General features: G+C 42.4%; 1 protein-coding gene across 5 annotated transcripts; it reads left to right on the top strand.

The window, feature by feature from the left end:
• The first annotated feature begins 126 nt into the window (after positions 1 to 126).
• LOC122130336 (zinc fingers and homeoboxes protein 3-like) lies at positions 127 to 16,817 on the top strand. Of its 5 annotated transcripts, none has more exons than XM_042705056.1 (3): positions 127 to 198; positions 9,630 to 13,231; positions 15,373 to 16,817. In XM_042705056.1, the coding sequence occupies exons 2-3, from the start codon at positions 9,840 to 9,842 to the stop codon at positions 15,404 to 15,406; spliced, it is 3,426 nt and encodes a 1,141-aa protein (XP_042560990.1). In that variant the 5' UTR covers positions 127 to 198; positions 9,630 to 9,839; the 3' UTR covers positions 15,407 to 16,817. The 5 variants fall into 5 exon arrangements, with proteins under 5 accessions (XP_042560990.1, XP_042560993.1, XP_042560989.1 ...); XM_042705059.1 differs by lacking the exon at positions 127 to 198 and adding an exon at positions 2,213 to 2,635 and having other exon boundaries at positions 15,379 to 16,817; XM_042705055.1 differs by lacking the exon at positions 127 to 198 and adding an exon at positions 2,213 to 2,635.
• The last annotated feature ends 977 nt before the right edge of the window (positions 16,818 to 17,794 follow it).

Here is a 17,794-nt window from a genome sequence, read left to right as displayed (position 1 = left end):
GTGCATTGTTGGTCAGGAGATGAAGGGTTAAAGAAACAACTTAAGGACATGCCCTGCCCCTTCCCTTTCACACACAACAGTTGTTGGCTTCCTTTCCTGTGATGACAGTATATTATCTACATTTTTGTTTGGCGACTCATGATTTCAAGACAAACCAGGGAGACTCCGGAGTTGCAGTCGGTACTCTTCTGAGCCAAGGTAAATATCACTAAATACTGTTTTTAAAAAGACTCGGAAGGACACACAACAATAGCTAATCAAATATATTGTATATATATGTTGTATGTATATGTTTGATTTAATCTCATCTCTTTCTTTGTTGATATATTTGCTGTAATATATTCTGCATAATACCACATAGATCTAGGTATTAGAGTAATGTTAACCCCAAATTCACACAATTAATTTTGATATCATGAAACACTGTAATTGTACTGTAATAGACTTACAATGTCAGACATGGTTTCTATAGAGCTACCATATAGTTTTAAATCATCAGTTTTAAATCATCAGCAGTGACATGAAACACAGACATACCCAGACAATATAACAATATTACATTTAGGTAAATTAGGCAATAAGCAGGAAAACCATGAATAATAGTGTTAACTTTATTTCATGAACATCTAAGGATTTGTTGCTCTGTCAGCTTTAAAAAAATTGAATTGAACTGAATCAATCCTTTGAATATTCAGGTTTTGATGCTGTGCATAAATATGTACTCATTCTTTATAAAGTACTACTCCAATCAATATCCATATTAAACTATAGGACCAACTCCCATCACTGACGTTCAGAAAGCAGATAAAACAAAAATGTTAATACCTTAGTCTTCACCTGTCTAAATGACACAAGAAAATATTTCTGTCTGTTAGACACAAACACATCTGTTAGAATTGTTTTTGCACCCTCCCTCCCCTTCACGTGTCATGATTTCAAAAGCATCACTATCACAATAGGTCAACTCTGTCACCAATCAGATGTGTGATTGAAGCAGAAAGCTTTTCACTGCTGATGCAGCCATCAGAAAAGCAAAGACTGAACAAAATGTAATTTTCCTTGTTGATGAACCATATGCTGTTCTGCTCGGTGGTTTGAAAGATTTGAGCATATGAATATGCAGAATATATATGTGAATTGTATTATAAAATGATGTCAGTGTTTTAACATAAATACAAATTCACAACTGGAATTATCCCTTTCTGCTTAAAGATAAAATGTGTTATTCAGTCGTAACAACAGATTGCAAATGCCATTTCATAATTTAATCCTCAGGTAATCCTTAGGTTTTACCTGTACATATAATGGTTCCCAATGGATTATAACAGTTCGGTATACAGATGTGCTTGAATATGACAATGATATTTAGGAGATATTTGTGCCTAACCCACATTTTTCGCATATTCCTGGTAGACGCCATATGTGGCCTAGTTTCTAGATTAGACCTCATTCCTGTATACATTATCCACTCAGTGTATAAAGATAATTTTATAGATGATAGATATGATTTTTGAATTTGAATAATTTGCTCTGTATTTTGTCCTTTCTAGAAGTTATCTTTTCTAGAAGTGATCATTCAGAGACAGGTGTAAACAAAACCTAACTTGTACAGTGTTACATTTGTGTCAAAGAAAAGAAAATACCATACTAAAATACAAACTTGTTACAATGTAGCTACAGAGCTAGACATTTTGTTGCATGTTTTACGCACCCCGGTTATGCATAGGGTCGACTATGTTATGGAGACTAATGAAGGCCTGTGTGTTGACATTATAGAATGTGACAGACGATTTTTCTTCGGGGGATATATTGTTGCACTTGAAACCCCAATACAGCCAACAGTTGGGTTCAACCTAAACTTCTAATGTACATCGTCATGTCTGAACGTTCTGGTTTCAATATCGACCTACAACTTAATCCCACCTATTTGGACAATTAAGGACTAAATGTAGGACTAACGACTTCATCAAATATAGGTTGGCTTTATTTTACAAATAAAAGAGGCTAAGTTGTCACACGCCACGCAAGCATCAAAAATCGTACAGATATGAAAGATATGAAACTTATTTGTTTCATAAAGAAATTATAGCCTCATTGTGTCTTAAACAAACAAACAAAAAATTGGTGTCCACATTTACTTGCAGAAGTAGTCATTCAAATAACATTTTACGAAAGGAGCGCTGTCTGAACTAACACCTGAGAGAATTTGGCTCCCCTAATACACCGACGTGTTCTTTTTTTTTTTTTTTAAAAAGCCTGCAACCTCAAATCTCCTCAAAATGCCGGCAAAAGTGTGTCTAATGTGTCCATTGCGTTTAGGCTACGCTTAGACAAGGGGAAAGGGTTTTTGGGTTTGGGTGACGCTCTGAATCACGTGCTCATTTGGACCACACACTGTATATTTCTTTCCGTTCTCATTCCGCCGTCCGTGTCACACCGACATAAACAGTGTGCCATAGGGAGTTGATGTACCTTGCTGTGGTCACTGACGGGTTCACGTCAGTTCACGGGGTTCAGCTGAGGAGAGGTCTCGGCCCCTCCTCCTAGTCGGAGACACCGACCAGAGCTAATCTAATGTTATTCATTTCTGTATTAATAACGGATTTCCATTTCTTCATACCGGACCAGCTATAAGGTAGGGAACTTAAACTTGTTACTTCAGGACGTAGCCTATGTATTTGGTTTAGCTTTGTCTTCCCAAAGTTGCTTTACTTAAAGCTGTCATTGCTAGCTATTCTACTCCTATGCGGCGCAGCAGTCAGGGCAGTTTACATGAAGTCGCCAATGTATAAAATGGCGACAGTAGATGGGGAGTGCTGACTTAAATTTTTGGGAATCGACAGTAGCTACTCATCTCGGTAAGACTGCAACTATCCGGCATGCTCCGCTGCAAGCGTTTTCCGGATAGGTATTCTGGGGTGAAAGGGTTAACTCACCAGTTTGTTACAGTTTGTCGAGAATTTACTCAATGTTCTGTCTGGTTCTAATTTGCCTACTCGCACGCTACAACGTGTCTTTTCAGAGGTTAGACTATAGCATAAATGATACTCGTCGGAAAGTGTTCATATGGTGAGTCGTTATATCAGAGCACGAAAGGGTCGATCTCCTGGCAAGGTAAGTGTAGAGTAACAACGTATCATTCAAGGAAGAGTACAGTATTGAAAGTGTAAAATGGCTTGTAGCTCCTCAATTATTTTAGGTGTTGCCAAATCGTATAGCCTATCGGTAGTCTAAATCATCTATCTGTAGAGCGGGTGCTGTTATCGTGAATTAAAGTATTTGAGTGATATCTACAACTTTGGGACGTACTGTTATGATTTATATTCGCAGGTCCTCTGACAAACCTGTCTTGAACCTATAGGGTGAGCACTCGTAGCTTTCACCTTTTAGAGTAATCTGTAGGTCTTTTGAAACCAGGTCTGCATTGTCACGAGTTCCACCTCTGTTTCCGAGAAGAGGCACATTATTCCAAATATTCAGTCAGCCAATGAGATTTTCGGCAGGATAACAGTTCAGTTCAGTAGGATTTTGTAAGCAAGGGTATTTAATCGTGAAAGGGGTCGCTTGGTTGATCCGCATTAATATACAGAATTTGGGCTAATTACAAAAAACTAGGCTTCCGTAAAATAAGAATAAATATCTCAGGACTGAGCAGTAGCTTATACGTGAAGTGTGGGGTTTAAACGTACTTGATTCAGTGTACCAAATACTTGTTGCAATTTTGGCAATAAAATAAAACTGTAAATCTGGCTGTTGGCATGGCTATAGGATACTCTCCAAGCTTCCAAAATAAACCCCATACTTTGCAATGGCAGAGGTTGACAGTTTTGCCTGCAAAATTGTTCAGCACTGTATCTGCAAGTGAATGTCAATTGTGTTCATGGTGTTCCCATGAGTCAATTTCCATGTTGGAAACATCAGAGAATGGACATCCTCCTGGCTCCTCTGAACTGTTTTAATCAGGCCAGCCATATTGCCTTTCATCGCGAATCTTTCCAATTAGGGACAGTCGACAGCTCTGGTGAGAGCTGAGACCAGTGAGTATCAGTATGCCGGCTAAACAAGACTGGACAGGAGGGTCCTTGTGCCAAATAGTTGCCATTGGTAACATTTAGGGTAGTGGATGTTTTGCTGTTATTATGAACTGTCACAGTCAAATTTTGTGTTCTAGACCTTCTATACAAGAGTGCGATACTTTCTTTCATTGCCAGTGGTCTGTTCATATGGTCATGATTTGGAGTTCGAGTATGTTACATTCCTTGCATTCATAGAAGAGAATCAGGCTAATGCCAACCAGATCTATTCCCAAGCAGTGCTCAACATTGCTGTATAGTTTTCCACAATCTTCTACAAACGTACACATTAATATTGTTGGAAGGCGGGTGGTTGTTCTAGTCTATTCTTCATCCTGGTCTCCCCCAACCCCCCATTGTCAGTGGTCACTGTGTTAGTGAGTGCTATAAACATCCTGTTGTATCTGATTGCTTTGATTTACAGTATTTTGCCTCAGAGTTAGTTGGAGTCCAGTCTGTTGTCAAATCCTCAGTGAGATACAATGTCCTTGGCCAGGCATTTATGGTTTGCAGAGCTGAAAAAGGCATGTGATTTGAATTGACAGGAGTGTCCCATTGCGATGAAGGGTCTGGTCAAGTAAGAGGACGCCGGTATTTGCACCAACCTGGCAGTTAGCATGAGGCAGTGACACCAACCATTTTGACTACAAGTGGACAATGCATGAGACCCTGCCATTTTCCAGCTTTATTTTTTTTTTTTTGTAACAGGGAGTCAACAGCCTGCTGCTGCTTGCTAAACCATTTTTGTCTGTGTTTTTTTTGTTTTGTTTAATACCACAAGAATGTATAATTTTACCCAAAATGTTTTTAAAAGTAAAATAACGTATGGGTTCCTACCACTAAACGAAATCATCAGTACACAAGCAACCAGGCGGTCCAAAATGTCAGCTTTACATCGCCACAAGGCCGTCTTTATGCCTCATTCAATGTGCCGTAGTCTTTTGGAAGACCCCATCTGCCATTAAAAATGGCATGTATTTCTCGAACACTCCAATCAGAATGAAATAATGAAGGGAGCGAAATGAAGCGATGAAAAAGGGAATTTGGTACTGACTAGCCAGAACGAGGGTTAACACAAAGACTTCTCCACAAAACCCTGTGAAACTGTGTCTGCGGTAGGGCACAAGTGGTGTTCCCTTGGAGTGTGTGTGTGTGTGGGAGAGAGACTGTGTGTGTGTGGGAGAGAGAGAGAGAGAAAGAGAGAGAGAAAGAAAGAACGAGAAAGGGAGAGACACTGTGTGTGTGTGTGCGTGTGTGTGTTATTGGGAGGGGTAGGGCATCTTGTCTTGAGTGTGTGTGTGGGCAAGGAGTAGGGGTTGCTATGGCAATCTTAACACATGAGTGGCATTGCTGACTGGTCTCCCTCCAGACCATGCAGTAGTCACAGAGGTAAGGGGGGCAAAGAGGGGACTACCTACAGCTCGCACACGCACACGCACACGCACACGCACACACACACCCTCATTCACTCACTCACTCAGTCACTCACAAATATACACATACAGGTTGACCAAGGACAGACAGCTGAAGGCGCTTCAAAGACCTGCTTTGTTAGCATTTTGCTAATGAGATATATCCTTTAATGATGGTAAATGGTAAAAGGATGTCTCAGTAGAGCTCACATCTTTTCATAATTAATGTGGACACACAAATATCTCCTGAACACACACACACACACACACATGATGATAGTGCATTTGTACGAATATTGCTTAAGTGTTTTCTACACACTAACATCGCACAGGCCGGCACTTGCATCAGAGAGCCAGACATACAGGAAATGGAACAAAGGCAAGTCAACGGTCAGGGCAAGGAATATGGCTCTCCGCTCTGAATCGTATCTGTTGCAAATAGGGACGCTATTGTTTAGAATCAATGTAATTTTGGAGGCAAAGAGTGTTTCACGTCTTTGGACTTAATTTGAGATGAAGAGTCTGATGCTCCTCAGACAGTGTCGGTACCCTGCTGGCCCTCAGACAGCAGGCACACCTCCTGTGCATTTTTATGTTTTTGTTTCTGCTAAAAAAAATCTATTTTTTATTTGAGCTGTCGCTCAAAAGTTTTGTATTTCAGTTTGACCTGGTAACCTCAAAACCTGGCATTAAAAATGCACAAAATTGCTGTTGAATTTTTAACACAGAGAAAAAATGAATAGGGGAAGCAAGGTAACGGCTAACCCCTCAGTCGGCATCTCTGACATGGCGCTGCTAGGCTGACAAAGGTGGTCACGGCAGGCAGGTTTTGTCTGGGCCCTCAGTGACACTGTAGCCTCATTAAGGTGCCTGCTGCATCCACCTCAATATGAAGAATTCTCTCAAGGCCTTTTTTCTAAACCAGTAATGAGGAAAATTATTATTTATTTCCTTCTCTCATTGACATACACACTTTCTCTGACTGTGTTTTTATTTTTGCTTTACTTTGTGTGTTTGTGTGTGTCGGGGAAAAATGGAATAGAGACAGCTATGAGCTGTGCTGTTATTTGCAATATTCAGGCCCCTCAAATAACAGCAAAACGTTGGACTACAATGCATAAATGTTAGCCGTTTATTATTACCATTTCCCGGAATGTTTTTCTCCTCCTAGTTTTCTGTTTAAACTGGCTGATAAATAAAATTATTTTAGCACAAGGCCATTTTCACAGAATTTAAAAAGGGGGCCAAGTTTACATTTGTGCATACCTGCGGAGGCTTATTTCATTCCCATCCTTGGGTTGTTACTTCCCAGTTTGCAGCAGATGAAAAGGGTTTCAGTTCTGCCACTGAGGTGTGAGCTGTATCAGGACACATGGTGACTGGGGAGTTTTTTTTTGTCGCAGACGACCCAGTCCACCCCACAGCTGAAACACGAGGCCATGCTTTTGAAAGCACCCTTTTCAATGTCTCCCTGTCTGGAAACCTCTTGTCTTGTGTCCCGTCCAATGGGCTGATAAAGCTTCCCATTCTTTGATGACTGACCTGCTTTTTTATGTAACATTTTTAACTACTCCACTTGTCGGGTGGATTCTTTAACTGTGAAGAGTTGGATTCTTGGCCAGGACAGTCGCCAAGACAGCATATGTCTTTGTGGGTATTTCTGTGCAACTCCTCTTCCCTCGACTGCCAAAGCAGAGACCCTGCCTTGCTCCTCGCCTGCTTCATCAATACCAGTGCCATTTTAATCATATTTTGATGTGTAGTGACATTCTACCTCTGGCCCCTCATCTCACTAGTTAGATTTTAAAATAACTGCTGTCGAGCTTTTGTTACTGCATGTGATATTTTTAAAGGTCGTTCTGCATAGAGACACTGTTATACCGGCCAGGGGTATTAATGGATGAAAAATTAACATCATACATCATTTTAGTGGCAAACGGCTAATCCCGATTTGGTGGCAGTGAAGAGGCTTTTAAGGTCCCCATAAGGGGTTAACTAAGCTCTGATGAAATGCATCATGACCCTTCCACTGGCTGTACATTCAGCAAATGCCCGTGTCTGGATGCAGAGGGCCGGGATTACAGCCTAAGATGCTGGTGACCTAGATTTTTTTTGGTCTTTTTTTTTTTTTTTTTGGCAGGAAGGCAGCCGTCATGAGAAAAAAAGAGACGTCACAGTCCGTCTGGGAGCACTGTGTACTCTAGGCCGTCACTTGGGGTTTTTAATTCTGGAATGGTTTCATCTTTTATTTACAAGCCAGTAGACCACAGTGAGGGAATACACGTGGAAGCCACACTGTACATATCTGATATATTCTCGCTCACCTGGACCTAGTATTTTGAAGCCTTGAGTGAACAGCTGTAGGTTTAACCAAGACTAACTTATGATAACCAAGCTTGGATGATCAGTTGTTCAGATGTGCTCAGATGTACAGTTAGTGCCGTTGCCTTGCGGAACACGGTCTCATGTGATGAATGAGCGAAATTGCACAAGAGGGAGAGACGCTCAATGCCAAGAGGAAAGCTGCCACCACAAGCCTTGCATTTAACACATAACCCCTCACTGTGACTACTGTTGGGTTTTGGCCCAGCTCTTTTTAAAGGTACATTGTCTGAAATAATCTTGTGCTTTGTGTTACTATAGGCCTTGCAGACAGATGGGAGATGCATTCACATGTGAATAATCATGCACTATGCATTATTGAGTTCATGTGATATATATTGGGGTGTGTTACTTCTGCCTCAATACATAGAAAATGTACCCAACACCTTGTTTTTGTCTTTCAGCAAGCCTCCCCATATGATGTTTTGCTTTTGAATTTGAAAGACGGGGGGGGGGGGATTAAGCATGACAGACCCAAGGGAAAAGTCCCTGTCAATGTTTCATAGAGAAATCCTTTAAGTAAGAAAAAAAAATGAATCCATGAATGCATTGTCTCTACTGCTCTAATGTTTTTGCTGTGTGTACTGAAGAAAGAATCCATATGACACACTTAATGTAGATGATTCATTGTCACAGGGAAGAGGCTTTTGCACTGTCACAAGCCACCACATCATGCCATTTCTGTGTTAGGGTATAGGGAACTGAGAGGGGAAGGGGAGGGAAGAGAAGCTCAGACATACTGTGCTTCCTTCACTTTCATATTTGATGCTCCTCTCATAATCTGGGCTGCATATGGTACATTGCCCAGAGTAACAATCATTACAAGGTATTTACATAATTGTTAAAACAGAGCAGGCGGAAAAAATTGAACTGCAGATGAACCTTATCCTGACAAGAACTAACTGCTTTACACTTAGGCAGTAAAGTTTTGCATGTGGTGGAGCAAGCAAGGGTGTCAGAGCAATGGTTTGTGCTATGCTGTGCTGAACTCATTGTGAACTCGTTCTGAACACATTAATATTAGGGTTTGTCCAGGTTGTGACAGCATTTTGGACTTAATGTTGCAGACATGATAAAGGTTGCTATTGTAATATGTCATAAGGGACAGGTTAATATGAAACTGAAAAACTGAAATCTGTTTCAACATATTCCATATTGTGTATTTTGAATATGATACTTCTGTAGGATACAATAGGACAGAATAGGATACAAAATACAATGTGGCTACGGTTGATATAATACACAATGTGGTGTTGTTGGTGTTGCTTTGGACAAAGGCATCTACTAAATACCTGACCTTTTACCTTTACAATAATCTCTACAACACTCACCACCCGCTAGCTGGAATGCATCTCCAGAAACAGGATTAACCCTTCAGCTAGGCGGGTTTGAATATTCTAACTAAATAACACTTTCATCAACATGAAAAGATTATCAAATTAATGTTATATTCCATAGGCCCAGATATTCTTTAGGATAGTCATGCTACAACATTCTAAACACAGCGGTGTGATGGTACCTGCTGAAGGAAGCATTATTATTATTATTATTATTATTTTTGAATTGGTGAGACGTCTAGGAAGTTTGAATTTGAAATACCAGTGTTGACACATAATGAACTCTAGGTATAATTGTTGATATATATTGAGCAAAAATACAATGTTGAAAAATAGTGTTCTAATACAGTTCTAAAACTCAACTGAAAATAGCTAAGCAAAGTATGCAGAGTTATCACATTATGTCATTTTTTCTCATTGCACAGGTTTCCAATGTGTGGCTGATAGACACTCCTGTACTGGATGGAAGCAGTCCCAAAAAATTAGGATGAATGAGTAATAGCCACCATATCATGGCAGGCCCGTGACACGGAAGCCCATCCACACACCACAATTCTTCAAAACCGGTCATCAGTCCCAACAGTGAACCCATCTCCCATCAGCACAAACCCCCCTCTGGCCATCCATGTACAGCCATGGCCAGCAAAAGGAAGTCCACAATCCCTTGCATGATCCCATCCAAAAGCAAACACAGAGAGGAGATCATACTGGGCTGCCTACCTGAACTCCTACCCACAATTCCCGAAGACAGCATTCTCAGCATTTCTGGAGAGGAGGAGGAAACACACGCCCCTCCCAAAAAGCAGGGCAATGTCACCTGGAAGCATCCTGCCACCAGAGGGGCAGCATACAGCTGCCCACCCTGTAGATTTGAGACCACAGACCTGACACCTTTCCTCGACCATCTGGACAGCCACCACATGGACTTTCGGGCACAGCCAAGTTTCCACTGCCAGAATTGTGGGGTTTCAGCGTCATGCTTCGAGGCCCTAATCTTACACAATGCAAAGACACACCCTGGAACTGGCTTAGCAGGGAGCCCTTTGAGCACCTCCCTCCGAGTCTCAAAGAAAGGTGGGGTAACTGTTGTGGAACAGCACTTGATCCTGGTGCCTACAGAAGACCCTGGCGACACTAGGATTCCCATCAACAGGACGTCTGCCATGAAGATGACCAAGACCAAGGAGGATCTCAGAAAGATTGTGGTTTCCCACACTGGGGAGGTGCACAGGGTTGACTCAAGCGGTGACAAAGTCGTGGAGATCAGAGACCCCACTGTGTTGGCACATATGCAGACCACAGCACTTAATGGATCCCTCGGGAGGCTCCCTCTCCCGTCTGCCATGCAAATTGTCAGTGGAGCTGGTGCACTTCCTAGCCTGAGATCGCAGAACAGAGGTCCCATTCGACCATCATTTACCACTCCAGTTAATCCTCCAAATTCGTCTCTCCCACTCAATGCCTTTCCTCCCTCCGATCCGAACAACAACCTCCCCAAGGTGATGATTCCTCTGAGCAGCATCCCTGCCTACGATGCTGCCATGGACTCCAGCAGCTTCCTGAAGATGTCCTTCAGCAAGTTTCCCTACCCTACCAAAGCTGAGCTCTGTTACCTGACTGTGGTGTCTGATTTTCCTGAGGAACAAATCAAGCTGTGGTTCACAGCTCAGCGTCTAAAGCAAGGCATCAGCTGGTCCCCAGAGGAGATTGAGGACACCCGGAGAAGGATGTTCAACACAGTTTTCGAGGCAGCACCCGAAGGTTCACAGAAACAGCAGCCCCACTACTTCATGCACCAACACAGAACAGCTGCCCAGGCAGCCGCTGTGGGGCCAAACTCCCGTGCTCCCCAGGTACCACAAGGTGTCATCGGTAGGTGGAAGCCAGGGGTCATAGTCACCCAGTCCAATGTGATCCCAAGGCCTCCAGCAAAGCCCCAGTCAGTGGTTAGAACAACAGCACATCTACAGCCCAGAGCTGCTACCAGTACCATCTTTGATGCTATGAGCAGGAATCTTTCAAGCAGTGGCCATCACAGCAGCAGCAGCATCATCAGCAGTAACATCAGTCACACATCTGCTCACCGACAGGCTGTACATTCACACACCAAGCTGCCGGAGAGTGAGGCTGGAGGCAGCAGCTTAAGCAAAGACAATGTTAGCAGCATAGCTGTCGTTTGTAGTGTTAATGATTATCACAAACCAACGATCAGTAACAGCTCAAGTCTAAGCATCACTTCCAGCAATGGCAGCACCAGTGCCTTGAACAGCATTTATAGCAACTTTGTCAGCAACAACTTTTGTATTCGAAACACTAGCCCCACCAGCAAAGCTACAAGCTGCAACCCTAACGCTAATGGAGGCATCGGTAGCCAAAGCAAGAGCCCCGGCCACAATAATGAGAACAGCAATGCCAGCATATCTAACAGTGATAGCAACACTAGCACCAGCCCATTGAGAACTAGCAATACTGAAGATAGTGATATCTCAAACCACACCAGCAAGATCAGCTCTGAGAACACAGACACTTCCCCCTTCACCAGCAATGAAAGTGGAGTGGTAGACACACCACCAGTTCCGTTGCACTGCCCTATCCAACCTTGTAGCTCCCTTGACTCCTTTCTTAGTAAAGCTAAGAAGTCCCAGGAACAGCTTGAAGCACTGAAGAAGAGCTATGTCCACTGCCAGTTCCCAAACCAGAATGAGGTAGAGGAACTCATGGCGGCCACTGGCCTAACAATGAGAGAGGTTCGCAAGTGGTTCAGTGATGGGCGTTACCATGACCGCACTGTGAAAGGGTCACAGTCTTCTCTGGAGATGCATTCTGAAGATCCATTGCCAAGTTCTGCCATTCCCTCTCTGGACCTAGCAGACAACTCTATGAGAAATGGCCCTACCAGCCAGCCCACCTTGAGCCCCCCTCCCCCTACACTGCTGAAGCAACAAGTTCCTGTATCAGCTACTCCACATAAAGTGCCCCGCGTACCTTCTCCAGACTCCACTGCTGTTTACTACAAAGAGCGTGACCCACTGCAGCTGATTGCCTTAGAGGAGAGCTTCAGTCAGGACATTCAGCCGTCTGAGGCTGAGGTTGACAGGCTTCGAGTTGAGACTAAGATGACCCGTCGAGAGATCCACAGCTGGTTCTCTGAAAGGCAAAAGAGGGAGGCTAGTCAGAAGCGAGATGAGAAGAACAAGAAAGACGAGGGTGACTGGGCCCTCCACTCCCCCCCCACTTTAACCAAGGAGGATGGTCAATTCAAAACAGAGGTCACAAGCCAGAGACTGACAATGAAGGAACTGTGTCCAATGGACGAGGAACAATCAGAGAGCAAGGGCGGAAGCCCTGAGCCAAAAGTCAACCCCATCAAAATTAACCTAAAGATGCTCAAGGTAACCGATCCAGAGGGCAAACACGGGCTGATGGTCGTGTCACCTGAGCAAGAATCGGACATTTCTAAAATGATGTCATCACCATCCTCCTCTCTTCTGTCTGACAGGATAACTCCTGATCAAATGCACCTTCTTCGAAAGACCTTTGCCAGCACCCCGTGGCCAAACAACCAGCAGTTGGACGAGCTGGTCATGGTCACAGGACTCCATAAGTCAGAGGTGGTGCGCTGGTTCAGTGACAGTCGTCGAATCCACAAGAATGGACAGCTACCATGGCTCGACACGTACCAGAACACATTGGCGGAGGCCAGAGTATGGTTTGCAGAGGAGGATAGACACAACATAACAGGTCACACAGGGACTCAGAGGGATGACCAGACCAATTTCATGGGGCCGGATCTGGCTAGGGGTTTGGCTGGATCTGAGAGTCTCGAACGAGAGCAAGCTTGTGTGCTGGAGGGTTCACAGAGGTACTTGTCCTCACTGCTGAAGTCTGGAGATCCTGAAGGCCTAGATGACATGACAAGAGTGGCGACACCAATGCAGGACCCATGGGCAGTCAAGGGAGAAGAACACCAGCAGCCTATTGACAGTCAGAGTTTTAGGGAGCACCAGGCCCAAGACAAACAGTCTAGGTGAGTCCCTCAAATGTGTTCACAACAAAGCATAGCTGTAGCAGATAACGTGCGATTCGATTTCAGGTGCAAATTTACAGTAAAGGTACTGCAGCTAATAAATGAGCACATTCTTGGGTTCACAGATCTTTTTCTCTCTCTTCAGACCTGGCTCTGTTGTTTATGTGTTACTTTGTGTATCAGAAGTGCCAATCTAAATGTTAATTTCTTTGTCTTTCCTCTGTGTTTTCAAAACTTCAAAGATGTGCCAACCCTGTAATAATAACAACAAAAATAGAACCTTGGATGTAACAGATATATGACACAATGGACATGCTTATTCATGTAAAACAACTGTGACTTAAAATTAGGACTTAGGCCCATTAAATGTTTCACTGTCACAGCAAATGAGACTGCAAATAAGGTCCAGAAGTCTTATCAAAATAATCTATTTATTCATAGCGAAGTGGAGCCTTACCACAAGCTTGTTGGATATCTACGTTTTGTTAAACGATTACCATTATCAGTCTATCAGATATCAGTTTTCTGTCTGTGTTTTATAAAGGTTGATCAAGGTTAGGTTTCCACTAGTCACTGGAAGGAGCGTCTAACTTCCCTGTTGCTGGACAATACCAGGGCAGGAGCCAATGGCAAGAGAAACAGACAGAGCAGCTTGTGTATTGTTTAATGTGTGAAGTCACATGAGATATGTAGCTTCAAACAGTGGTTCAAGTTATCTAATAAAAATTCCCCTTGTAAATAATATCTCTGAGAGTAGAGAGGTCACTTCATGAGTTGCACATGCTTTGAGAATCTACTGTGCTCATTATTGGCCAATCCAGAACTGTTGTGTTTCTATAGATCTTAAAATCAGGTAGCTGAGGCCTCAAACAAAGACAAAGGTTCAGTTTATTTTGAACTTAAAATATGTATGAGGAAGTATATAAATAGTATATGATTATATGTTTGATAGTTCTGTTTGGTTCTATAGCAGTACGTAGTATTCCAACAAATAGAACAGAATGCAAGATACAACTTTGTCTTATTTGATGGCATATGGTCTTCTCAACAACATAGCCTCAATAGATTTGGCTTATTTTGAATGTTCCATTGGCTCCTGGGATCACATGGAGGAAAAAAAGAAATACTTGTTTGTTTCTAAGCATGAGGATGACGTGTCCTCAGAGCCAGATATTTTCTCTGCTCTGAACATAAAACAGTCGAAAGTGTCAGAGATGAGCTGTGATTAATGCAGTCAAGAGTCCTCCTCCTTGTGATGCTTGGATGAATAGCAGATAGACTCAAGTAAACATTCAAATATTTCACCCCAAGAATATTCTCTGCATTTTGATGACCTCAGATTATTGCCACTGGATGATGTTTTTCTTTCTTTCGGTACCAAACCGAAATCCACATACATGGCACCATTCGCCAGGAAAGGACTATTCCACTGGCCTTGTACATTATAAACATTTCACAAACAAGTAATACAGTACTACAGTAACAGTCAGATTCAGAGCACAAACACAGGGCTCTGTATATAACACACGCATGTGCTGTAATTCAGTGGGAGCACACCATTAGCCTATTTATACTTGAAATGATCCTTGTGATTTCTTTGACCAGCATTTAACAAAATAGCAGGCCTGCTGTTTTCATCTTTCCCACTTTCAATTGATCTTAGATCACACACTTGTCTTCAACATCTTCAGAGAGTCATAGAACTGAGATTGATAAAAAAAAATAAAAAAAACAGAAATAAAATATCAACTAGTCTCTGGCAGGTATTATCTTGTGATCTGTCAAAAATAGAGCAGGGTAGAAAGAGAGGGGAGAACAAAATACTTGTATAGCATTGCATGCTCAAACAATCAGATGTCTGTGTTAAGCTATATTTAGCTCCGATGGAGCTCGGGCCGTTGAATTATAGATTCAGAGCGCGTGATAATATATGTGAATAAATCATGAAAATTGTTTATGGTGAAAATGTCACGGCTGCAGGGGATTATATTTAAAGTTATGTAAATGAGGAGGCAACCAACTGTTTGAGGCCTTGCGTAGATGTTTCACTTGGCATTTAGGTTTTTTTCTTTGCTTTTCTATTTGTAATTTCTTTTTTTGTCAATGGGGTCTGATGGGCGTTTCTGTTTGTTTGTGCCCAGGGACAGTCTGAGGAGGGAACTGCTGAAGGTGTGATGACTGCAGGCAGCGGAACCCGAACAGGAGTCTTGGGGGGGGCCTGGGAGTGCAAGGGGGGAGCGGGAGGGGGAGGGGGAGGGAGAAGGGGACGGGGGGTTTTACTGTTAACCATTGTGGGTTTGTTTTTCGTTATGACAGCACACGTGATTGTAATTAGTCTGTGAAGGCAGTGTGAGACCCCCCCGCCGGAAGGGAGGGATACGTCGAAGAAGAATGTCAGAGAGAAAGAGAGCGAGAGAAAAAAAGCCCACTGAAGGACCAGAAAGATGGAGAGAGGGAGGAAAATGGAAAGATAAACCCACCTCTTTGGGGGCCTATGGTGAACCATGTCTGAAACTGCACTATTGATAAGGGTTGTTTGGTTGTTGTTGTTTTTTTAAATGACTGGACAAAGAAGGTGTCGTTGTGACATTGTGATATTTCTTACTTTTTATTTTTTAGTTATCAGTACTTCAGCACTGCCTTGAATTGTACTATATCCGTAAAGGATTTTTAAATGTATTTCTCCTGTTATCACTGTAATTCCAGATAAGAGTGAGTCTGTACTTTATGTTAAGCTCTATAATTGTTAGTGAAAAAAAAATATCACACAGTGGCTAAAAGCAAAAAGAAAACAACAAAAAAAAGATTTTTTTTAACTAGAGGTAAAAAAGTGAGAAAAAAAAAGACAAAAAAGGAAGAGGCTTAAGTCATATTTGACCGCATTAGTGGTGTCTGCTGCACACTTCTGAGTTGTTTCACATGTAAACGTTGCCTTAATACCCTACCCACTCATTCCCTATTTTACAGTGACTGGCTCCACAGCGACTGTGCTGCAAAGACCCTATAAGGAGTCTATAAATTGATGGCTAGAAATCTCCCCAGGAGAATCTGCTGCTGTATTTTTCAGAAAGGTACTAAAACTTCTGTATTAAAAAAAAAAAAAAAAAAAACAGCTGAAATGATGAATATTATGTTTAAACTAATTAAAAAAAGAAAGACTAATATGATGCAGAACTTGAAATGGTGGACTTGGAAAAAATATGACATGGTGAAAAAAAAAGAAGAAATCCTAGCTAGACAGCCAAATGAAGAGCTCTGCTGAATGGACTTCTGTGTTTGCTGACAATTCGATGTTGATTTAAACAATGAGAATGCAACTATCCTGCATCTCCAAACAAGCTGCTATGTGTGTTAAGAAAGGTGCTAAACCATCCCAAAGAGAGTGGACACATCCCTTTCTGGTGTTGTATGCATTAGTATTGAATGTGGTCAAGTCTGATCTCTCTGAACAATAGCAAAGACAAATCTGGGCTTACAGTATTATCCTGTTCACTTTTGACTATGAAAACAACACACATACTTAGCACCGTTGTATTACCCTTTCTACACATTCAAGATCTTTACAGAATAAATGGAATACAGCAAACCTGGCCAAATTTCTTTGATACACATGCACCAATACATTGTTTTCATCTCCAAGCGTATTTTTAAATGTACACAAATAAGTTAACGTTTATTAACTACAGCTACCATTCTGACACTTATACTGAGCCTTACTATCAACTATCAATCGTCAAGAAAAATATTCCCAAACTGGGGGACAAGTAAAAGCTTAAAACACAGCACCAACACACAAGATGGATGCGGTTTCTACAACCTGGCTACTTCAATCATGGACCATTGCTTTTTGTGACCGAGATGCTGAGATTGAAATATAAATAATTGTGAACATAAACAGGGAACTATCCACAGAATAGGTCAGGAATGAGGGGGGAAAACACATTCTGAGAGAAAGCCTATACACCAGTGCGCCTGATGTTACTCTGGTGGAATTTAGAATTTAGTGAGGCTCGTCCTCATTGACCTCCTTGAGGCCTCCCTTTCTACAGCACTTGCGGACGGATCTCGCCCCCCAAAAAGTCAACATTCATTGCACGAATTCTCTCTGCTCAGCCTTCTCAAGGGGGACAACGTGTGTGGCATTCTGTAACAAAAGTATTTCCCCCACCAAGTTTTCTGTACATCACCCTTCCCCAATACGTATAAGGGTCAAACGATCTCGTGTCAATGTGGAGCTGCCAGGGGTGGTTAGTTGAACCCACCCGCCTACCCCCTACTCCCCTAAACACCACAAATAACAAAAGAAAAAACAGAAAGTATAAGGATGAACCCCAGCCTGAGGCAACAGCCAGCGATCACTGCATGTACTGCAGCCCCCTCTTTCCAAGACAAACAGTGTGGCTCTTTTCTTCCCTTGCGATTCTTCCTGCAGGGCCCTCTTTCATAGCAGCGCAGAGCTGCTGCTCCCCTCGCTGGGTTCCTGGAACACAGGAAGTCTTTCATCCAGCGACTGCCAAGCCGCTCCGTAAAACATAAAATGTCTTCCCCTAATGCATACCTTTT

The sequence above is a fragment of the Clupea harengus genome, unplaced genomic scaffold (assembly GCF_900700415.2).
Source record: "Clupea harengus unplaced genomic scaffold, Ch_v2.0.2, whole genome shotgun sequence".
Lineage (NCBI taxonomy): Eukaryota > Metazoa > Chordata > Actinopteri > Clupeiformes > Clupeidae > Clupea > Clupea harengus.
Note: the sequence above shows the minus strand (reverse complement) of the source record. Positions and strands in the feature narration are given on the sequence as shown.

Coding starts and splice junctions, on each gene's coding strand:
- LOC122130336 (XM_042705056.1), top strand. CDS start 9,840: ATGGCCAGCAAAAGGAAGTCCACAATCCCTTGCATGATCCCATCCAAA. Junction 13,232..15,372: donor GCCCAAGACAAACAGTCTAG/GTGAGTCCCTCA, acceptor GTTTGTGCCCAG/GGACAGTCTGAGGAGGGAAC.